Consider the following 24526-nt stretch of genomic DNA (forward strand, 5'->3'; position numbering starts at 1 on the left):
GTAAATTTGAGAGGAACCTTTCCAGTGGTCAAGTGTTGGAGGCCTGAGACGATTTTTATCGTTGTCAGTAACAAACTCAAAAGAGCAGGGAATTATCTAATCCACAACTGGTACATATACATGTAGAGGAGACTACAACTTACTACAGTTACTTTACATTGTGTTTGGTCTGTCTTTTTTGTCTTTTGGTTTGATCATACTATAACCAAAGGTAGAAGCATAACTTCAACTATACTGGAATACTAGAAAGATACAAAATAACAAAGAAACATCCAGCAGTTATGTAACTAGGTCATATGTTGGAAAAAGGGTGACTTCTTTGTAAAAAAAAAACAACAAAAAACCAAAAAAAAAACTGTGTACTGTTTGGTAGTTCATCCCTGTAATTTCCTTGAGGAAAATGTAAGAGATCACAGATAATTGGTTAAAATACTATTAATGGCAAATAAAAAGATTATTATGAAGAATCTGGGAAAAATAAGGCCCCCGACACAGAACCAATGACTAATAATTATTGAAAAAAATCTTAATTGTAAAACTGACACATATCTTGAGAGTATAAGAAGCACAGTTGAAAGAAAAATGGGGAAAGCAAACATTATACAAGACCCAAAATATTATCATTGCAGTGGAGGTACATATGAATCCATCAAGACTGGATGAATGATGGAAAAGAAGTCAGTTGTATTTTAATGTTGTTTAATCTCACACCAATAAAGACTTGTGTTGGGAAAAAAGAGAACAAACTAAAGCAAGTGTTTTTTACAAATAAAAATTTAATAGTGCATTCATAACAATGGATGCCTTCTCTTATTTGCATATCAAACCCATATAAATTTCCAAATAATAACTTAATTCAAGAAAATTGAATGTACAGTCTGTCTTTCCTGAAAACAAAGATATAGGAAGTGGACATATTAATGGAAACACCTGTGTTTCACCTCAACTCTGACAGTCTGACAAAGGTGTGTTTATTGCTAGACTGTTGGATGGATTGCATTATACTGAGCAGGTGTTGCTATTATTGTGTCCAGTCCCTGCTGTAGTGTATTCTAGTATAGAAGTATTCAGAAGTCCTGTAATGCTGGACTGAGACCAGCAGAGGGAGGTCAGTTTCAAACAGTAAAACCTCCCAGTAACAGACAGCCAGTGTGCACACTGGTGCGTAAAGCTGCTTGTGGTTTGCAGCTGGTTCAGCGGTGAACCTCTGCTGCCACTAAAGCACCACTCCTCCAGTAACCATTTCCTCCGTGTTCGAGCGCATCTGTTCCAGCACCGATTCATGAGTCCAGGTACGGAGTGAGACCCCGAGGTGGATCTCAGCCAAATCAGCCCCTCAGACAGGTGAGGGAGAGAAATGACTCAGTGCTCAGTAGCTTCACTCAAGGATTTTAGAGTCACATATGCAAGAGGTCAATAACGGCTGTGCTCGTCTGTTGCCGTGACGATGACATCCATCCAAATCCGCATGGATACTGCATTGGAAGCCACTAGAAAGAAAAGCCGGTCGTACGTCTTCACACAGAACGTCAGACTGGGCCGCGGAGACTGAAGAAAAGGGACACACAGTGATAATGTGATAAGTCATGAAGAAGAAGAAGAAGAGGGAGCTTTTTAACATGACTAGCTTTTCCATAACTGACTGATTTGTTCAAGATTTCCTTTATCCCAGTGCAGAACGTCAGCACAAGTTCATTTTAGCTTCACTCTCACATTTCTGTTTTTCCTGAGAATCAGAAAAACAGAATTTTGTACAAAGAATTCTTAGTATTTTTTCACTGGAAATGACTCATAATTAGATGTTTTGACATTTTGTGGATCATCGATTGTCCTACAGGCAAACTGTTTTGCTGATTTACTTGGGTAGTTATAAATAATCCACATGTTGAATATAAATAACAAGATTGTCCTTGGTGTAATTTGAACCCTGTGTCATGTAATACCACAGCAAATAAACCTCTACTCAACAGTACTTCTGTTACCTGATACCTCCCTTTGATTTATAGTAATTAAAGAGATTATTTGCGTTTTTAATCCTGTGCAAATCTGCCAGGGCTATAAACTGTCCAGTGAAAAAAATGTTGTGTCAAAACGTGTCATGCAAATGTGTAACAATTAACACACACATGGGGAGTTAATGCCCAAATCACATGAGATCCCAAGGTTATTCTAGTTGAGTTGAAAGATTAGAACAATATCTAACCATGTGTTTAATGATGGCTGTCCATGTTTGGGATTCATGACTGGACTACACCGACCTGACTCCAGACTCTCTAAAGGCCCTTTCCATCATGACAAAGACCTTGTAGCCTGGAGTCCAGTTTAAACTGAATTTATGTTTCCCTGTGGAATAAAGGTGCAGAGATCTGGCCCTGACTCTAAGTCAGATGTAACACTCCACAGACTTTGACAGATTTATCTTTGTCAGTTTGTGTACAGCAGAGTACTCACGGATGCAGCTGTTCGTAGATGGTCGTAGTAAACTTCTTCTATGGCCTGAAAGTAGATGACTCCCTTTAGCTTCCTCTCATCACAGTCTGCAACAAAGGGAGGAACAAGTTAGGAAAAAATGTGGTGAAGGATCTACTCATTTTATTACTAGTCTGCAACTTTATTATGAATTTTAACTATTTTTTAAGCTGCTTTTGCTCAATGTAAACCATTTTGGGAGATAAAACAGACAATACAGCAAAGGAGATGTTGTATAGCATCTGGAAAACAATGATATTGATACAATATTATCTTAAAATATGCACAGCTTCCTTTAAGTGAGCTAGTGTAACGCACAGAAGGCTTTCATTTGTGCAAACATGCAGTCATTGTGTGCACACGCCACCACCCCAGCCAGTCTAACCTGTATAGTAGGCTAGTCGTCTGTGGTCCGTGTCAAACAGGAACCACCTCTTCTTCCACGTCTTGACTCTCCCCCCTCGTTTGGTCAGGAAGCCCGCACAGCGTCGGGACGTCAGGCGCAGGTCCGTGCAGCCGGTCACCCCGTGACCCAAAGACTCCACATGACCCCGGAGGTCAAAGTTGGGAGAGAGGAAAAGGGGCAGGCTGCGCTGCTGCAGAGACAAATGGAGTTTAAATGTGGTTGAAAAGAGTCACTCAATTTTCCACGGAGAAGGAGGAAACAATATTAGCATTCAGTGCCCTTTTATCATGGTTACACTTGTTTTTGAGCGTCTCAGACAGAGCCTTCTGTGATCAGATGATAAAAAATTGATTGCATGGGATCACAACACTGGACCTGTCTGTTTATGTGGAATTCAGATTCCAATGACACACGCTTCATAGTTGAATTATAGGAAATGTAGGCTACTGCGTTTTTGGAGCTTGATCTATACTAGGGATACCTCAGCCTCTGTTGCATCTATTCTAAATATTCTTTTTTAATCAATCTTCTGCAGCTGCAACTCTAAATCACTGCACGGACAAAAACCTCTTGTGAAATAACGTGTGGCTGAAATTTTTGTGTTCTCCTACCACCTGAAACCGACTGAGATAATACATTTTAGGGGCCTTAAGGTTGTCATTTCATACATACCTCTGGGGAGTTTGGGGGGGAACTGGCCTTTGGTTGCTCCTTTGGTTCTGGTTCTGGCCTTTGTGGAGGTTCTGGCTCCAGTGGTTCTGTTCTGGGAGAGTTTAGTTCTTTTTGTCGTCTCTCCTCCAATATCAACCGTCGTCGCTCTTCCTAGGTACACGCATGAATCACAGAAAATCATTAACCATCTTTCAAACGATGTGATGACCCCTTTCAGGTTAACAAATCTAAAAAGGCAACAATGATGCTGGACCAACAGCACTGTATTTACAAGGATCTCATGATAAATGCATCCATATATAAACATCACATAAACTCAGATCATATGGCTTCACATTCTTCAGTCTTGGCATTTCTCAATGCTGCAAACATGCATCACAAACATCCACACATCTGCTGTCTGTTTTCTTGGACCATCATGTGCGAGCTGAGTGGGTGTCAGTGATCAGACAGCCATGTCTAATGCAGTGTGTTGCGGCTGATTAGAGGTGCCAGCTAGTGTTTCCCACAGCAGGTGACTCACCCTCTCTCTGAGTAGCCTCTCTCTCTCGGCCTTAGCCTCCCTCAGTTTCTTCTCGATCTCCACAAGATCCAACATGCACGGGCTGTGAGAGGAAGAGAGTTACATTCATCACTGATGGGAACAGATTCACTGCATGGGCCAAATAAAGTTAAGAAGTTAAAACAAACACTGTTTTTATATACAGTATTATGGATCACTTACAGACATAGTAAAATAAGTGGGAAGCAGACAAAATATCAAAATAAACAAAATGTTTTAACTGAATCAAATGCCAATCCACATCTTAATTTGTGAGCTACAAAGAAAGTCTGTCAATCAGAACTTCCATTACTTTGACATGCACCTTTTCAGTGTAATATGAGACATTCGTAGTACTTTGCATAGCACATACTCCACATGAGCGCTGGCTGTATTTGTTACATGATTTCTACTGACATTTATTTACATATTACCTCATCTTATACTGCTGTGCAAACTTAAACTGCATTCATTCTAAAATGTATACTATTCCTGATTACAAAAAAAGTGTGTTTAATGATGTGTTTAAGTGAAGAAAACCTTCCTGTGGCACATCTTGTTTGTAGAGCATGGGAGAGAAGATGAGGTTCTCTGTTTGCAATGTAATGTAAGAAGTCCTGTTTAATGTGTTTTTGGTGTCTTATAAGTCCATGAGACTGGGCACTTCTATAGAATGAACTATATCAATTACATTCCTGCCCCTACAGTTCATGTAAATTGCCAAGAGGTACATCAACCTCCTCAAACAAACTGAATAAGAAGAAACTCTTCACTTCATTCTTGTGTTCATCAGACGAGCAGTGAAGTGACTGACCTGGCAGCACGAGAGCTTGTTGCACTGTTGCATGGAGTGAGGAGCCCACCACCGTTGCTGGTCCCAGGTCTGGGCCCACTGCTGTGTCCGTTGCTGAGTCTATGGGAGAGAAGGGGGGAAGTGAAAGCCTCTGGCGTCTGGCTGTCTGGAAGCGTTCTCACCAACCCTGAGAGAGGAAGGAGAAAGAGAAAGACATGCAGGGACAACACGAGTCGGTCAGCGCAAATGGTTTTATATAAGGTGTGGTGTGAGAGAAATTGTGCGTGTATCAGTGTATCAAGATGATGAATCACATTTGATCAAGAATATTCAGTCACAGCATTCAGGAACAGATTATTGTGAATTAAGGTAAGGTGGAGGACAAATCTGGCAAGAGCTGACACGACCCTGCAAAGCAGGGTACTCTGATATTTGGTGACAGATAGGTGCGTGTGTGAAAAATAAGTACTACAGAGGAGATTTTAGGCTTAAGTATAGGGGCGCATCTCTGGCTCATCCGGTCCGTGCAGGTAAATCCTGCTTTCTCCAAACGTCATATGACCTGCTGACTCTACTGACACGCCTTTGATTTGACTAAAAGCAGGGAGGGAACTGAACAAACAGTCAGACAAAATAAGGGCATGAGTGGAAAGAGAGAGTGTGTTTATTGTTCTATATCACAGTGCTCTCAGCTTAAGCAATCAAGAGCACAATAGAAAAAGAGTGCTAGTAATTGCTCACCGTGTGCGGAGACCGGCCTGTCGTTGAGTTTGTTGTTGCGATGCGAGCTCCGTCTTCTGGGCAAACTGGCAGAATCTTTGCTCGGTTCCTACAAAATAAGACATAAGAGTGTATGTATGAACTCTATTTCTCTACACAAAACTAAAAATACAAAATAAGCTCACAAAATCCAGTTTCTCAAATGTGAATTTTTGTTTCTTTTCTTGACATTCTGTGATATTAAGCTGAGTATGTTTGAGTTTCGGACTGCTGGACTGACGAAACAGAACAATTAATGAAGTAATCTCCTACTCTGGGAAATTGTGATTTGCATTTACGTCATTTCATAAAATAATCTAGAAAATATAACGCATATTAACTGATAATGAAAATAACTAAACTGCAGCCCTATTGGAAAAACATGCAGTATCCATGGTGTCAGGAAGCATACCTGAGGGGGCTTGTGAACGGTCAGAGGGGAAAGTGACATCATGCAGGGGGCAGAGCCAGTGATGTTCGACCAATCAGTGAGCGGTTTCTTTTCTTTGTGAACCTGTAGGAGCAGATTAAATTTTATCTGAAATTCACAAACATATCTTTGGTGAAAAACTGGCTGCAAGACACAAACACTAACAGCTTATATGAACTGCAGCCGTGGGGAAGATGACTGTCGGTGACTGACGACAGCTGCTGAGTTAGACATACCACATCTGCCTGAGAATGAAAACTCCGCTTCCAAGAGGGATCATAATGAGTTAAAAAAATTATCATTGCCTCACTATCTTTCCCTCCAACCCTCCCTCCCTGCTTGACTCACAAACACATGAGCAATTCAGTCACCGCATGCAGTCCAGTGTTTAACCCTTGTCTGTCTCTCTCACCACTCTAAACTTGTACTTCCCCACAGGGAATCTGTGAATAGTGAAGATTTAAAAGTTTTTATGTAACAGTTTTCTCCAAGATTCAGAGCATATCAGAGTAGAATCTGTTATAAATACTCCCAGTGTCCCTTGTCACTAAAATCTGATCTAATCAGATTCATTTTTTACCTAAACTATCTACTGCACAGTCATTCTCTGAGAGACAATGAGCTCTTAGAATTAAAGTTCACTACACATGTCAGAAGTAAACCACATTCTGCACACAGTCATACTGTAGTCATACACACTTGGTCATGTTGGCTGACACTGTCTTGTCCCTCTCTCCTCCTCTGTGCTGCCACTCCCTTCTGCCCTCCCTCCAGCTGTCTCTATTCTCTCATTAAGAAGAGCAAATGAACCACACATTCAGGTGGTTTTCTGACCTACACAATTTTAACGCCCCTCAGCCATGCAGATCAATTTGAGTGAATTTTTCTGTAGCTTACCACCCGCTGCAAGGATGTGAAACTTCTCCCAGCTTGCCTTCTCCTTCTCTCACGCATCTACACATACTCACATGTACGCACACATTCATAAATGCAGCACCCTCCCTTGAGTTGCTTACTCCTCCCTCTATCCCATCCCTCCCTCTCTCCCTCCAGCATGAGCTAAACTCTCTCACTCACTCTTTCTCCCTCCCTTTCTCCATGTCTGATTTGCTTTTTCTTCATCCACATCTTGTCTCCTCCTCATTTTAACTGGCGTGGTCACAAATCTGATCAAAGCCAACCCGCTGGCTGTGTGATAAAGTCACAGCACAGTTTAATTAGTGACTGGGTAAATCACATACTTTGGAGGAGCAAGTATTCATAATAAACACTGATAACACATGGTGTGGGCTGTCCTCAAAATTTTAGCCATTGCAAGTTTTTGATAAAACTGAAGTGAAGCCCAGTGAAACAGGAAATAAGAAAAAGTTGGGAAGACAGTGTCATGAAGTTTAGCACTCTCAAGTCTGTGTCTGAAATAATTAACTATTCATCTCACAGGAAACTTATGTTGCGGACTATGAAGAGCATTAGATAACAAAATCAAAATGTTATTTTGGGCCCTGCAACCATCTACAGTCACTTCAAAAAGTATTCATACTTTTGCTAATAGATCTGCACTCAATAAGCCATAATGACACAGGGAAATTACAGCATACTGGATGCACCTGACCACAACTTATAGTGCAACAGTCATTCTTTGCAAAATTTTCATTTTTCAATTCTTTCAAATTTTGTCATTATGGGTTACTGGGTGTAGGACGAGTGTGAAAGTGTGAAAAAAAGGGAAGTTGTTTGAATTTAAAATGGGTTTCTGATGTCAGGTACTGTACAGTGAGTTTATTAGAGGCTTTTTTGCTAAAATAAGAGTTTCCGGCTATAACTAAAAATGACGTTGATGAGAGTGGTCAGAGGGAAGCAAGAGTTTTCAGTTCTGCTATTAAGCAGCTACAACACAGGTGATTCAGGTATACCAGTTGGACAGTCCGCTGACCTACCTGCACCAGAATGCACTTTTACAGCTGCGGTATAATTCAGCTCTGCCGCTATGTCCAAAATCATTCCTCTCTGCTCTCATTCACTTCTCAATATATCATTAACATTCATTAGACATTAGATTAGATTTCTTACACTATATTTTACTCGCTTTATAAACACTAAATCCTTGACTCAGAAAATTATAATTTTGCAGAATCACTGAGAGGTGTAGCATTGTGTCTCTAAAACAATACACAATACTACCAATCTCTCTTACCGTTTGAGTTGTATGGACGAGTTCTCTCCTTTCTTTCCTCAAGGCGTTCAGCTCCCTCTCCTTCTCCTTCTCCATCTCCTTCAGCTGTCTCTCTAACTGCTGGACTCGCTCCTGAAAATTCACAACATAATTCCCATCAGTGGGAACTGCCATATGGTTTCTCCTCCTCAAAAGAAGCATCATGTGCTGCGGCTGATTCATCTGGCTGGCCGGAGTTTACTTAATCATTTCATTATGTTGTGATGTAATATTGGGTGAATATCCCCGGTGTGCTGTGTGAGTAAATGCAGAGTTGAGTCGACCTCTTCAGCCCCGAGACACAATGCAAATCAAACATTTTGCAAGTTAATGAGAGGCACGAGGGAGACACGCGTGACAGCAGGGCTCAGAGTTTAACTCAAAGAAATAATGGACTGATGTTAAAGCAGCATCAGCAAATGTGACACAGTGAGAGACAGACAGACATATAGAGGGATTAGAGATGAGCTGTCATCTGCAGCAAGGCCACGCTGCAGCTGAGTCAACCACTATCCCCATCACACAATCCCTCTCTTCATCTCTGCACTCCTCCTCTGTTATACTCCAGCTAATTGGTCAACAATTCCATATTATTTTCACCATCTGTCTTTTGTCTATATTTATATGTTCCCCTGGAATCTGACATGTGAATGGAAAAGTAGCCGCCGTAAACAAAAATCACAGTTGTCTCACTTGCCATCATAAAAAAACTTGAAAAGAGTGGCAGCTTCAGAATTTAGGCGAGTTTCAAGAGATGTTTTACTGGCTGTTGGATTCATCACGAGAGAATGACCACTTGCCTTCTGGTACTATAAAGTTTGTTGTCAAAGCTTGCAATAGTATTCATTACCCACAACTTTTTGGCCACACTGTCAGTTGGTTGGTCTCAACTGAAACATCTCAACTACTATAGCCATGAAATTTTATGTGAATGTGCATGGTCCCCAGAGGATGAATCCCTTTGACTTTGGTGAACCCCGGACTTACAGTTTGTCGCCACCAGATTGACCATTGTGGTTTTGAATGAAATGCACTGAATACTATTGGATGGATTACCATGAAATTTGGTGCACACATTCATGTTCTCCGTGGGATGAGCTGTAGTAACTAGTCTTACCCTGACCTTTTATCTAGCACCATCAGGTTTAAAACATTAAACCTGCTAAACATCAGCATTGTCACTGTGAGCTCACAGAGCCACAGGCATGGCTGTAGGCTCTTAGTCCCTTTCATATTGTCACTGAAACATTTCACAAGGCAACCACCAAACACATCCTCCTCCCTTCCTCCATACTTCAGAATAATAAGCACCTGATAGTGATATGACTTGTCAACACATAAACTGTTGCAACGAGCATGTGAAATGAGCATCAAAATACACATGACGACTGCGTAAGTGCACTGGTTAATGAAGCTCAGTTGCTGCATTAGAAATTGACAAAAATATTTTCAAGTCAATAAATCATTATCTAAATAAAGGCAACACTAGGGTGCCAGTGTTTCAACAAGTTGATACATTACTGTGCTTATAAATTAAAGATTTATCACACAAGTGCCAACATGTTCCAGCCCTCTTCAAACTACCATGGCACTCCTGATGTGAGGAGTTTCACAGTGTCCATGTTTGTTGCATTTCTTGACTCTCTGAATCACAAAGCCGTGGGATGAATTGCAAAAATGATGATCATTATCTTGGCTTCCACAGTAAATCAGACTTAGCTGGGTGCTATACTGACTCTGATGAGTCCAATCAAGCCCTCTGTTCATCTGTGAACTGATGAATCACTTATTTGTTTCATGTGTTCAACCAGCATCTGCTTCCCAAGCTGAATTTGAACATAGGGCAAATGAATATTGCATGGTTAAATCCTTTTTTATTTACTTCCATGATGTGGCTCAAGTGCAATATAGCAATTATATTTTGTTCTCACACTGATAAGTAATTGCTTTCTCAATACTGAACAAAATAATCCAGATTATCTTTTTGGCCATGACTGCATAGACGTGTTTTATCTTTCCATCTTCTCTACCATTACCTCTCTGCTTTCCCTCCGTTTCACTCTTTGATTTCTCTCTCATGGTGGCCTCTGATATAATTATACTCGCTGCACGGAGTCATGTGACAATGTCAGGGTGATGCTGGTGAATGTGAGGTAAAGAGTTCATGTTCATGTAACAGACTGACAGTGGGAGGGTGGGAGGTGGGAAAGACTTAACCTGCAGTGACAACCATGGACTGTGATGGGAGAGGAGAGTGTGCATGTGTGTACTTTAGTTCCCATCCTGACTAGCCATCTAGTGTAGTTTAGTCCTTAATGGGCAATAAGTAAATGATGACAATTTTTACCGTGCAACAGCACAGAAATAATATTTTAGAGCCTCAGTGATCAATGCCAACAACTGATGGGAGGAGGAGGAGTTGTGACTTGAAAGGGGTGAATTCTATGTTTTCTCTGCAGATTTAATTTGATTGGAGGAACGCTCCTGTTACTTTGTCCACCTGCTCTAACTCTGACGTCACATATCTGTACTGAGGTGAAGTTTGTGCAAAGGTTAATCCTGCGTCACCCAGTGAGGGTAAACAATAGCATGAGGCACATGACATGCAGATAAGCTGCAAACCCATACAAAACGTCAGACAGCAGCTGTGAAATTCTCTGAAAAATTCCCTCTGAAACACATTACCTGCGCTGTGCTGACCACTTGCTGCTGACACAAGATTTCCTTCTCCATCCCCCCTCCATCCTCTCCCTCCTTCTCTTTGTCAGCCGTGCTGTCGTCCTCCTCATCGATGCCGCTCTCTTGCTCCAGAACTCGAAACTCCCAGTCCTCAAAGGCCCGAATTGCTGCTTCCATCGCCTCCTTCTCCTGCATTACAGACAAAAAACATTTTACTTAACCTGTTTTCTAACTGCCTTGGTTATTATTTCAAAGGTTTAGTTTTAAAGTGCTGGAGATCCATATCAGATTTATGAGCGGAAGTGTGTTATTTAACTTGACTCCAAAACAATTTGTAAATGTACTGTACAAATTACCTTCAGTATTTTTTTTAACTTAATTGTTTAACTTTATGCAACACTTTAGTGGGAATCATTTCATTCATCAATTTGTATCAAAACAGATCCAATTCCAAAATGAAAAAAACTCCTTCTGTTACTCAAGCAGTATTCTGAGACATGCTGATTCTGTGCACAGTATGTTATTATTGTGCAGAAGAGAGAAGTAGATAATAATTCAAAGGTAATCTTCAGATTTTAACTGTCAGGCCAGATGAGTTTGTGTGCACCAACATGCAGATGTTCCTTCAAGGTAGTGGCTATGTCAATACAGAATCAAATCATCAAAATTACACAATTATATGATTGAATAAGAATTGTAATTATTCAGAAAACAACTTCTGGTACTAAGGGTTTCAAAGCTTCGCCTGTTGAACCTGTAGATTTTCTAAAGAGTCAAGACACATTCAGCACATAAAAGTGAAAATGAGAGTAAAAACTCAATCTGTCTTATTGTCTCATAAGCAAGTATACCACTTATGAGCCTCTTTGTCACGTAAATGGAATACCTGCTGTCTTTTTCTTGTGCAGTTGTGTACTTAAGTCCTCTGTTTGTGTGGTTTTCTCTGTGAAGCAATTTGTGTCAAACCTGTTTCTACAATCTCTTTCAAAATAAATCTGGCATGTCACAACATAAAGTAACAACCTGCTGCCGCTGGACGGCACCTAACCTGTCATTAAACACTGCTTTTTTTAAACAGAGCACCCTCCTAGCTTGTTCTGTCACATTCACAAAAACAATAAACCTCCTGTGTGCTCTGTGTGTATTTGTGAAACACTTCAGGTTGAACAGGTATTGGATAATCTCACATTGTGCTTTTATAGGCGTGAACACTGATGTCAACACACCTGGTATCTGAGAGACACTGTCGGGGACCAAAACAGCCAAGCATCAGTTGCAGTTTTATGTTTCATTTGGATAGCTGCCAGCAGTGTGATCATTATTACATTTTCAGTATCCTCCTCAATTAAATGGTTCAGCAAGATTAAACACCCTACATTACTTAAAGTCTTAAGGGCACTGCTCTGTAAACTGTCATTTTGTTGTCTGATATTGGGCCATGTTGGAAATCTTCAGCATTTCACATGTTTCTAAGTCCAATTTACAACCAAAACCCTCTCAAAGTTAGAAATAGACTTGTTATAACGGGTAACTAAATCACTTCTAATCCAATAGATTTTGTGTTTAGATTACATGACCTGGCTAGTTTGATTACCACAGTTCCTGGGAAGCTGCAGCTGTACTGATCTGTTGTGTTGATAGTCCATGTTTGTGTTTATTATGTTTTTAAAGAAGAGTTTCTGGTGTTGCACAGTTAATAATCATGAATCCTCACTGCTAGCTCTGTTGATGATTTGACGAAGATGAACTTTTTGGATCGTATGGTTTTCATCCAAACAATTTCCGTGCTGCGTTTCTGAAAATGCTGTGCACTGTATGCCACTCAGTCACTCGCCTTTTGCAGTTGCAGGGTTAGCTGTTCTCTCTGGCTTTCTGGCTGACTGGGGATCAGTTTCTCTTTCTCCTCACACCTCCTCTTCAGCTCCTCCACCCTGTGTCTCTCCTCCTCCAGACTCTCTCGCTCCTGCAGGAGCAAGGCACGGTGAGAAAAGAGTGAAGCAAGAGTGCAATCGTCACCTAATTTTCAAAAGCAAAACAAAATCTATTTCAAGTCCATTTCACAAGTGGAGATGTTTATCTTCAACTGGCTCTGTGCTGGAGCCTGTAACATCCAACAATCATTTCATGGGAAATGACTTATCATAGAAGAGGATCTTGCGTTGATGTTTGTGGACCATTAACAAGTCCACACATATCTGTGGAATCCTTTAAGCCTTTTCACCTCACTAAACCATTAAATGTCAAATCAACACATATTAGTCATCTTTGTTTCCAATAAATAAATTCAGCTGGTCAAAAAAAGTATATCCTACCTTTTGTCTGTCAGTGTGTCTGTGCCTCTCTTTTTGTCTGGCCTCCTGCTGCAGAGCCTGCAGCTTCTGTGTGTGTCTGTGCAGCTGGTTCCTCTCCGTCTGCAGCTCGCCCTGCAGTAGGGCGATCTCCAGCTGCAGCTGAAAGGACAGGAGACACGAGTCATATTGACCAGAGCTTGAGCAAGTCAGAGATACGCATTCCTATACCGTGACTGTGGTGGTGTCTGGAAATGGCGTGGAGATTTAAAAATGCAGACTTCAGCAGAGACACAACTGAAATCATTTCAGTGTTTTCCGTGGTTGTTAATCTGTTGCAGCAGTCATATTGCATAAAAAACCTTCAATTAAACCTTAACCAAGTGTTGTTGTGCAACAGATGGTAACATTTTCCCCCTTATATGTTCTTTAACTCATTCTAGGGCTGCAAGCTTTGATCATTTTCTCAACTCATCTATGAAATGTGAAAAAAGATCACAATTTCTCAGAGCTTGAGTCAGATCTTTACATAGTTTATATTGTTCAAACAAGAGTACCAAACCCAAAGATATTCAATGTATTATCATTAGATAAATACTTTTATACAGATACTATTTGAAAAGCTGGATCCTGGAAATGTTTTAAAATGACTAACAGCTGCAAATAAACTTTCTCTCAATCAATTTCAGCTCTAATTCATTCATGAGTCTGCTGTTTTTGCATCCATCTATGATTGGACAGCAGTCGTCCAACGTGCTCACCTCAATCTTTAGTTCCTCCTTCTGTTGGTCGATCTCTGCGATTCGCTTTTGGAGCATTGAGGGCGATGACAGGACCCTCAGTGAACCCACCTCCAGCTTTTTAATGCAGGACTGACAGTGTAAGGGAAAAAGTCACCAGATGCAGACCAGTGAGTCACTGGGTTAAATGGATGCAAGAAGATGCCTCGTTTCTCTCAAATGCAGGAGGCTACAGAAGCTGGTTTGATGTGCCACCACCATGTCGTTTGACATGAGAAAGCCTGGGAAGTTACTACGTCACCATCATCGACAGCCTCACCTCACTCACTTACCCTATCGCTCTCCGTGCTGCTACTCTCCGTGTCCGACTCTGCCCCCGAAGAGGCGGGACTCTGACCTCCAGCCACTCTGGTGATCCACGGCGGCCGAAGCCCCTGCTGCCACTGGCTCCTTGGGCTCTCCATGTTATGTTGGGGCATTTCTAAAAGGGCAAGAGCGGGGAGGCAGTTAATAAGAGGTACAGAGGGGTGGGGTGGGGTCTGGCTGACTTTAGTAAATGTTGTGGTAATCTAATCTGCTGCACGGTTGAAGGCGTGTGAGGGATCAGGTGACAGTTCACAGAGGGGAGCTGAGTAATACTGCATAAGCACTTTAAAAACACAGAAAGCCCCCGGGCTTCCAGAAACTAGTCTGTGATGGAGAAAACCCCATCGCAGTTAAAGAGGAAGAAACAGTGAAAGAGGAGAGAATACAGGATGTGGGCGGTGGTTTGTGGTTGTGTTTCAGGGTCTCTCTCTTAATGAAGGACTCCTGGTGTGTGTGTGAACAGGAGTGTGATAAATAATAAGTCTTTTCTGTTGGAGGCTTTTGATGTGTATCAGCAGAGAGACAACGAATGAAAGGAACTTGAACAATCAGTGAAATACTACAATGAAAAATCGCCCGCAGAAATGCTGGAGAACATCAGAATGGACTTTGAAGTACTTTTATGTTGTACTTTTTGTTCTTTCTGTCACGTTCATGTGCATTTACCCGAGGAAGTATCATTGTAAAGTGTTTATACTCATCTACATCAAAGCATTTCCCTACATTTGGGAATACATTAGCCTTAAGGCCTATATTATCCTGGCCGCTTTATTCTATTTTGTCCTTTCACCCTCATCTGTGCGGTCTCTCTTTACACAAAAACACACATGCCAGCAGAAACACGCATGTGTGCACAGACCAAAACCATTTTTGTGGGAAAATTCTTCTGATTCCTATTGTCCAACCTTTTCCCACCATCTTCCTCTCGCCCTCTGTGCCCTCCTGTTCTCCTTGTATCCAGACCTTATTAGGCTGCAGGGAATGCAGGCTGAGAGGAAGCTCAGAGATAAATATACAGTGCAGACGTGAGTGAGGGCTTCCAAACAACGACTGGCACACTAACATCAAAAGAGTGAGAGACACACACAAGAGGAGAGGGGGAGAGAAGGGGAGACATGGACAGAGGGAACAGAGAATGACAGGAAGTGGAGAGTAAAATATCAGAGGCCAGTGCAGCTTCAGAGAGGTGTCCATAGATATAGAATAAATCACTGTACACAGAGGACACATATTTATCATATAATTCAGCTGTTACAGTCTGTCAAATCACTGCTAAAGACATAAGTTTACATACCCTTGGATATAGCAGAAAAAAGTGACTATAAAATGAGTGCTGGATGATTGTTCATGAAATATCTGCCTTCATAAGGACATAATGGTCTGTATAGTGGAAATATAAGACTATTGTAAAGGTTATTTCTGCTCTTTGAGTGATGAAACTAAGTAATAACAAAGTGCAAAGGAAACAATAAAGCTGAAATCGCACTTTCACTTTCAGTAATAACAGGCCTGACACCTATTTAGGATAAATGTTACTGATTTGACATGAAAGAGGAAAAGAAACTCATACATTTTCCCACAGTCTACTGACACATAGCTTCCCATGACACGAAAGAGAAAGTAATTAATTGTTTATTATTTATAGGAAAATTGACAGTCCTTGATTTTACCAAAATATGGTATTAAAAACTTTTCACAGAAACATACCAAGGGTATTTAAACAGAGCAGTTTGGTTTAAACAGATTAAATATGCATTTTATATATTCCCACATACCCAAAAGTTAAGATTTTGGAGCACGAAGACTCTGATCTCCGTAGTTTACAGTAAGGAAGGTCTTCTTCCAACAGAAAATGTTTGCAGGATTAAAAAATAAAGGCAATAAATTGGGAGAAAATACTAATTATAACTGCACATCATGGCCCAAAGTCCCCCTATGGAAAATAAAATAAAATAAAAATAATCAGATTTTACAAGCCAATCAGATACTAGTATTTAAACATGGTGTTAAGGTCATGGAAAATACTTCCTTGGCTGATGAGTGTCAGAAAAGACTATATATCCATTAAATGTCAAAAACTGATTGTTATAGAAGACTGAAATGAAATGGTATATAACAAAGTTTACACACTAACACAGTGGTATGTTCATGTGTAAAAATGGCAAACTGGCAGAGAGAGTCAGATGTTTGGTAAAGAAACAGTGCTTCTTTGCTCCAGCATCTCAGCAGAACATGTGATGATATATTACTGTACTCATCATTTGTCCTGCTCCTAATATTTGTATACTGTGGTGCTTTCTGACTTACTGTTGTCCTGTAAAAGCTGTCAACTTCTAGAGAAAACAATTAAGGCAGAGAGAGTTTCACACTGAGTTACACTATTATCCAAACAAACATCAGTGCAAGCATTTGCTATCTGACCTCCAACTAAAGTCCACTCAGATACACTATCAACACACACACACACACAGAGAAAGAGAGAGAGAGGGAGAGGGAGTCACTCAGGAGTAAAGTCCACGCTTTCATATTAACACAGTGGTTTGTCAAATTTAACAAACACAACCCTAAACAAACACAGTGCACTAACAAGCCAAAAGAGAGTGAGGCAGTAAGAAGAGAACTGCAGATACAAAAAATCAGCAGATGCAGAAAAAGAAAAAAGGGGATCAAAGTTCATCCTGGGATCCACATCAAAGAACAAAAAACTGTTTTGTGCCCAAAATAATTGGGGTTGATTGTGGGGAGGGGATCGCCTCTGGAGAATAAGATAGAAGACAGGGAATGAACGGAGACGCAGTTCAGCAACAAGTGTGCATGTGTGTGCGCGTGATCTTATGTGTTTGTGTTACGTAATGACCAGCCATTGGTAACACAAGGCATAACCCTCGACTGGTCCTAGAAGACTTCAGGACTGTGCATCAGCCTGCAGGGCTGATTATCAACCACAGATCAGCAATAACCAGCTGATTCACCATAACACAAACACACACAGTCAGACCACTGTGAGAGAGTTCTGCATGTTCAACAACACAACAGAATGCTGTAGTGCCTTATCACTTCTTTCACTGTGAGGCTCCACTGACATCTCAGCCATCTCTATTCATGTCTACCTGTGTGTTTGATCTCAGCTAATCCTGATAGAGGTCAGTCAACAAACAGCTTGTGTTTTGCTGATTCCAGTAAATAAAAACAGGACTATCGAGATAGAAATCCCACTTTCTGTGCGGACAGTCTGCCAAGTCAGTGGCCACACAGATACTGATTTTAACATTTCATTAGCTGCCATGTTGTTTACTACTTGAAAAGCTGAGATGACAAAAGAAGACATTTCAACGATCATCTCAGACAGTAAATTACAAGTAGATCAGTTATAACATAATGAATCACTTTTTTAACAAGAAAAATTCTGACAAAAAATGTCTGGTGTAATGAAGATATTACAGCGTACCCAAGTAGCGGCTAATGTAGCTTCCAGCTGCTAGTGAGTGGGCTACTTCAAACTCCACAGCCCCACATTTATTATTTGATTTTTAAAATATGCAGTCTTCAGACCCTACCACCGCTGACTCTAGTGACATAACTTGACACAGTTCATCAGACTTCATGCAGCTACCTTTGGCTAGGCTTTATATACACCTGCAGTTGTACTGTAAAAACCTGTAAACTGACTTTTATGTGGAAAATGTGTCTCAAACCCAGGCTGAGATAACCCTGAGGACTTTAGAAAAACATCTGCAGAGTCACAGAAGACATTACACAACACTCCTTGTCAAAGGAGTGTCCCTTTATTATGTGTCCCCTGTATAACTGTACTACTGTCTTTGCAACATGTTAGTGTGTTGTCAGTATGTCCCCCACCCATTAATGCCAAAACTTGAGCTTAAGCATAAACATAAAGTTTAACTAATCTGTTCCTGAAACAGCATACTGTGTTACACTGCTCCCAAATCGCAGCAATAATGCACAGTAGCGCTCTAAAATGACCTCGTCCCTGTCAGGACCCCCTCGTTGATGAGCGGATAAAAGGAAAAGTGGGGCTAAGCATTGTGTACACTAAACCATAAAGTCAACACTGACAACAGCTATATTCCACCATCTATGTACAGGACAAAAGAGCTCTGATGGTGGCATGCTCCGTGTGGGCGTGAATGCTGACTGCAGCCTGTCACTATGTGTTCACTGCAAGGACACTATAGGGAAAGCATGTCACACATTAAGCGCATGAGCAAAACTGCCTTGTACAGAGAAGGGTGACGTACAATACAGAATTAATCCACAGGGGCAGGGCTTAGAGGTCAAGTCATGCTCAGTTCACAGAAATCAGTTACTACAGTGATATTTTATTATTGTGTTGATAGAGGTTCAGGTGCAATGGCACTTTGTTAGTCTGTTTCATTCCTCTTTTAATGAATGACTGGAAAAAGTGGAAACGTTTTTTTAACTGAGCGAATGGAAAGCAAACTGACCCAGATTTGACAGAGGCTAATCTCTCTGTACTACCAGTGTAAACAGTGAACAGGCAATGTGTGTTGTGTGGGCTGAAGCTGAATCTCTAATTTGGCGGAGAAAAAAAAAAGAGAAGGACTGATATCTCCAAAAACTCCATTTTGTTTCCCATTAAGTCCTGCACACTGCCGATCACTTGCACTCACTTTATTAATGACATTTCATCAAACAAAACCTGTGTGGAGTTTATGTTAGGGTATATATAAGGGTCTAAGGACAGAGAGAGAGAGAGAGAGAGAGAGATCAACATTGTGCTGAATTTTATTTGGTTCTTTCACAGTTGGAATTTATGATCTGACACACCTGTCAGCGAGGCTGTGAGGCTCAAACATTTTCAGAAGATTAGCGAGTTGTGAAATCAGTCAGACTCAACCTCAACATACATTCACTGTGACCTTGAACACCATTGTGCTGTACTGTACAAGTGCTGCATTGCCTTTAACACAGTGGCATGACAGACGGTTATCTTCAACTCAGATGACAAAATGGCTCTTTGGTTACTCTGAGTGATCACTTCTCATCTGAAGAAGGCATAAGATCAAAACCGGCCATTAAGCCTTATGAACTAGTAGGATAAGTCTTTCATTTTTTATTGGCTACAATTACAGACCGTGGCTTCAGTCAAACAGACCAAAACTCCAGACTTTTTAACTCTCTGTTCAGTAGCAGGCCTGACGTCATCACATCAGTATTTTATGCACACAATGTTTCCAGAGGACATAAGTAATTTTCCTATTTTTATTGTCAAAGTGGAGACACAGAGGACCCTCTTTTTGCCACTTTCTTGCTCTGGCCCTGTTATATTTAGGCTCTAATCAAAGTGTTGCTCTCATTTTAGAAATTTGGTTGGAAAACCTTGTGTTTGTGCTCCACTTAACTAAATGGTTGCAGCTAGATAGTATAAAAGGGGAAAATAATGGCTGCAGTGGTTTGGGCAAGTTGCAGCAAAGCACATACTGTGTGTATAAATGTTAATGTACACTAATTTTGCATCCTTAAAACAGATAAAAACTGACATACTGTATTATGGACCCCATCCCTACACCTGGGCAGAGAGCACAGTGTCATTTGACAGATTAAACATTGTGGACTACCCTGCAGTGACCTCTGGACCTGTTGCATGTGGCTCCCGCTGGCTCGGCGCCAAGGAGCAGGAAGCTGTCATCACAGTCCGAGTTTGTGAGCAGGAAGAGCAGGTGAGGGGAGGGAGTTCTGGCTGTCTCACAGCTGTCACTGTGTTACAGTGAGGAAAAAGTGACAAATCCTGCCTGACGCCTGGGTGACAACGCATATAACGAATCTAATCATGCAGCAAGGTATCTTCAGTGTCACCTGCACGAAATACATTCTGAATAAAGCAATTAACTTACTGTTGTAAGAATATGAAGCCGACTATTTAACAGAAGACAAAACGGCCAAAAAACACTTTAGTATTGTAAACAATGAGCTGGTGGTATCGGACACTGCATTTCTGGGCTCATTCTGTTGTTTCGTGGTGTATTTTCCTACATTCCTGTGGAAAATTGGCAAACGAGCTGTTGTCAGTTAAAAATGTTTTGCAGAGACTACAATGGCAGCTTTATGAGAAGAAGACTTTTCAGCCATCTCCATCATCGGTTGTACATGTCAGGTTCTGGCGTTAGTCCCACAGAATCAAATATCAGACTGCTCTCCAGATCTAGGCCTAAAGATTAGGAGAAATCCAGTGAAGTGGAAGCTGATATACTGGTTTCTGCACTACAAGTAACTAGGCCTGTTGGAAAATCTTACAACTGGTACAGATACGATACAAATATCAGTACACTGATTACTAAAATCAGGAACTCTGTGATCAAAGCATAAGTAAGCAAGACATCTGATGCCAGCTTTCAATGCTTGACCATTTGTTGGACTTTGGGCTCTGGACAAAGGACAAACTTAAAACTAGATAGTCAAAAGTTCAGGTATGAACAGCACTCTGGGAAATGTAGGAAGCATGGACATACTGAAAAAAAAGAGACAATGTCAGTGCTGTGTCACAAAAGAACTACAATGTATATATTTCTATTAGTAATCATTGAAAGCAAAGTGATAACAAAAGCACAAAATATTTGTTGTTTCCAGCTTCTCCAATGTGGAGAATTGGTGCTTTGTTTTATATCATTGTACATAATATCTTTTTGTTTTGTACCATTGGTTGCAATAAAAACATAAATTCAAGACTTGATTGCGGTATCTGGGGAAACTGGTTTCAGGGTCCTGCTATTGTGCATACAAGTACACTCACAATGTGATGACTTACTGGGATACATGAACAATACTAAGCCTTGTTAATGTTATTAGTAATACCAGCGTTTTTCTTGCAGTGACAAGTCAGAGTGTGTGCTGTGTGCAGCCCAAGCAAAATGCACAGAATATCACAAACAGAAAAGTGTAAGAAAAGGGGACTTTCTCATCCTCTACGCCACATATTCATCTACTTTTTGGCTACACATGAGAAAATCTCATCAATGGAGAAAACAAATGCACAGCATGATGCGAGAAAATCTCTCAGGGCGCTTATCATTTCCAAGCCCGCTACTGTGTGTAAGTAACTCCTGGCATCAGGACAGCTTCCACTGCACTGGCATAGATTCCTTTGGCCTGAGTAAATCTCTGGGAACTGTGATGCAAGAAGGAGTGATCCATTAATGACAACCTAGGGCGCAGGGCTCAGACACAGATTTGTCCAATGCCGGTCAAAACAAGATGCGTGTGTGAGAGAGAGAGAGACAGAGACAGACAGAGAGAGAGAGGGAGAGAAGGAGTATGTCCCCAGACAGCAGACTCTCCCAGCCCAAGGCAATCTATCCTCAAACTACACTCCCACCCACTCTGTTTACTCTGCATGTGCTGATGGAGGGATAAAAGGCGAGATATCCCAGGGTCATTGTAAACAAAAGGGGAATTTATGTAAACTGAGGTTACTGTCATGGGACAGGGTTTGACGGAGAAACAGTAATTTAGCTTGGTGAAAGTTACTGAGAATATTTTCACAGATAAGAGATGAATCATTTTAATTATGTGTTAAGGCTAAAGGGTGGAAGAAAAGTTATGAATCAATGAACCACCAACAATTATAGCCAAAGAAAGAAAAAAAGGCAGTTTTGCTTCAATTTCAGGAAGCTGTATTAATTCCTCTTTTGTTATTGGTGCAGAAGTATTAAAAAGAGGGACTCCAAACTCTCCCATGCCAGGAGGCTCCAGTTACACACACATTAATGTTGGTGCTCCCACTTGAGTGTTAATGATTTGTCCCATGTGGGAAGTCACGACAGAAGCTGCACAAGCTTTGTTTAAGTTGTTTTGGAGGTAGGATTTCTTACTGCTGATTTGGTGCAGAGGAAACAAAAGAATTAAAGCAAACGAACAGCTCTTACCTGGAAAAACGTGCTCCAACCTCAACGACAAGAGCTGTGGGCCGTCCAGTTCATAAGAAAGCCGGACGAAATGAAAGAGGAGAGGGGGGAAGCGAAAAAACAAAAACCCCGTAGCGAAACGTCACTTCAGCCAACTTTTTAAAGCGCTTTCATTTTCACACACGCGAGCCAGGATCGCGTAAAAGTTACTTTGACTTCACCAGATGTTTTCTGTGGAGCTGTCAGCCTCGTTAGCTCAACTTTATCTTCACCTGGTTTGATTCAATCCCTCCCAGCAAAAATGACAGCTCAGTGTGGGGAGTCTTGACGCTTGTCGGCGTCAACAGGTGAGATTGAGTTGAAAGCACGCGGAGGAGGAGAAGGAGGAGGAGGGTGACGACGGAGGCGGGCACCAACTAAATAAATGTGGTTATGGGAATAAATGAAAAGCCCATGTCCCTTTACCCCGAACTAACTTCACCACCGGTTTCTGTTCAGTTGCAGAGTCTCGTTCAAGTCCTGCACCGAAATGAGATTTCTATTCTGGGAAGTGACAGGGCTTTCTCATTGTGGAGTCGCTCAACTAAAGAGTCATCCAGGCGTACTGCCAGTAAACTGAGAAGTAAAAGGCTGCTTAAATACTTTTAATGACAAACTCCCTGGGGATTTAAAAAAAAATATTGAAGTGACACAGTGTGAGATTGAACTCAAAGGTCAAAACAGTGTAGAGCACGTGGTCAGAATCAACTTTTTAAATATTTTCACTTTTTTTTCCTTCTTAGAAAACAATTCACCATACAGATGTGGACTTTTTCAAATTTCTTTCAACAAAGTTACTAACCTACACAGTAATATATCATACAGAAAATTTGCTTTGAAGATGCTTTATGGCTTCTAGGGACTATTTTCCCCTTTTACACTGCAATGATAAATAGATAAATAGACAGTTTCCATGCAGAGGCTGTAGCCGAGAGGCCTTTTGACTGTTGGGCCCCTCAGATTGCGCCTGTTAGCATCTTTCAGTATGCCATACATGGGAATATACAGCAAAATCACTGTTTTTATAAATTACACAATATGGTGACAATGCACCAGCACATACAGTCACAAGATGGGCATGGGGTCAGTGCTAACACTCAAATATGTAACCTTTTACACCTACACTGATTTCAGTCAGTGCTGTTACATAAACAGTAAACTTTATAGGCTATACAGTAAATGACCAGTCAGCATCAATGGCCGTCATTGGTTAGCATTGATGGCTGTCTGCCACACCACCCCGTTTGAGGCTACAACTGCAGGGAACACATTTTCTTTAAGAACTCTCTATATATAGTAACTTTAACTTGGCTAATACAAACAACATATTAATAAGAATGAGTAATTTGGAGTGTCAGAGAGATGTCAATCAAACACAGACTCTATGTGCCCAAACAACACTTAAGGTGCAGTAAGACCGGATTTCACTTCCTGTTCATTTTTATGCAAAACAGAATGATACATATCTGCTTCTGGTTGGGAACTGACCGAGGCAGAGTTCAATCAGATTGACCTTTGACACAGGAAACTGTAACACTCCCCACTGTCCGGCCAGTTTGAGAGAGGTTGCTCGGACTGACTGCTCATTTAGGAAATGTTGTTGATATCCTTGTTTGTAGAACTGCACAGCAAAATAATACAGGAGGAGGTTTACTGCTTGGCATAGTCAGTGTGAGAGCAGTGACAGAGGTTAATGACAGTTGATAATGACAGATGACAGATGTTTGATAAGAACCTACTTACTGTCCCATCTGCTTTCTGCCACAACACGCGATGCCTCTCTCCTACCACAGATACCATTCTAGTGTATGTGCAACACAGGAATAATACGGTGCTAACATGTGCACCATTTAATACTGTAAAGTCCCTACAGGAAAATGATGACTGTAGTAATAGATAAAAGGAAAATACTGAAGTGATATATTGTTACTATAGAATAAAACAAACTCAGTAGATGTCCCTCAAAGATATTAGAGTGCTAATATAAATATCATGAAATATACTAGTAGATATTCCATGACCATAAGGCAGTGACTTACTACTAGTAGAAATCCCATGACTTGGATGACTGAGAGTATGTACACATAAAAAGTGCTTTAAGAACACTTGAGTTCCACAAGCAGACTCCAAGTCTGTATGGCAGTCTTACATTGATCCCAGGAGAGATTAAAATACCATAAAGTATTAGACAGCCACTGTAAACTCAGCATTGAGAACCACAGCACTGTAAACCCCTGTAGAAACTCTGA

At 41.0% G+C, this 24526-nt stretch overlaps 1 protein-coding gene across 1 annotated transcript; it reads right to left on the minus strand.

Moving 5' to 3' along the window:
• Positions 1–756: 756 nt before the first annotated feature.
• phldb3 (pleckstrin homology-like domain, family B, member 3) lies at positions 757–22762 on the minus strand. Its single transcript, XM_018699829.2, has 15 exons — positions 22260–22762; positions 14322–14470; positions 14011–14121; positions 13274–13411; positions 12796–12924; positions 10968–11150; positions 8265–8375; positions 6053–6154; positions 5623–5710; positions 4903–5068; positions 4071–4152; positions 3548–3697; positions 2855–3065; positions 2452–2537; positions 757–1548 (listed from the first exon to the last, which is right to left on the minus strand). Exons 2-15 carry the CDS (start codon positions 14466–14468, stop codon positions 1414–1416), a joined length of 1839 nt encoding a protein of 612 aa, XP_018555345.1. The 5' UTR covers positions 14469–14470; positions 22260–22762; the 3' UTR covers positions 757–1413.
• Positions 22763–24526: the final 1764 nt, after the last annotated feature.

The sequence above is a fragment of the Lates calcarifer genome, linkage group LG15, assembly GCF_001640805.2.
Source record: "Lates calcarifer isolate ASB-BC8 linkage group LG15, TLL_Latcal_v3, whole genome shotgun sequence".
Lineage (NCBI taxonomy): Eukaryota > Metazoa > Chordata > Actinopteri > Centropomidae > Lates > Lates calcarifer.

Bases quoted from the DNA above. Each gene is read 5' to 3' on its own strand.
- phldb3 (XM_018699829.2), bottom strand. From the start codon at position 14,468: ATGCCCCAACATAACATGGAGAGCCCAAGGAGCCAGTGGCAGCAGGGG. The intron at 5,069-5,622 runs GTGAGCAATTAC...TTCCTCTCTCAG, and splicing joins CAGGCCGGTCTCCGCACACG to GGTTGGTGAGAACGCTTCCA. The intron at 4,153-4,902 runs GTCAGTCACTTC...TTCCTCTCACAG, and splicing joins ACAAGCTCTCGTGCTGCCAG to CCCGTGCATGTTGGATCTTG.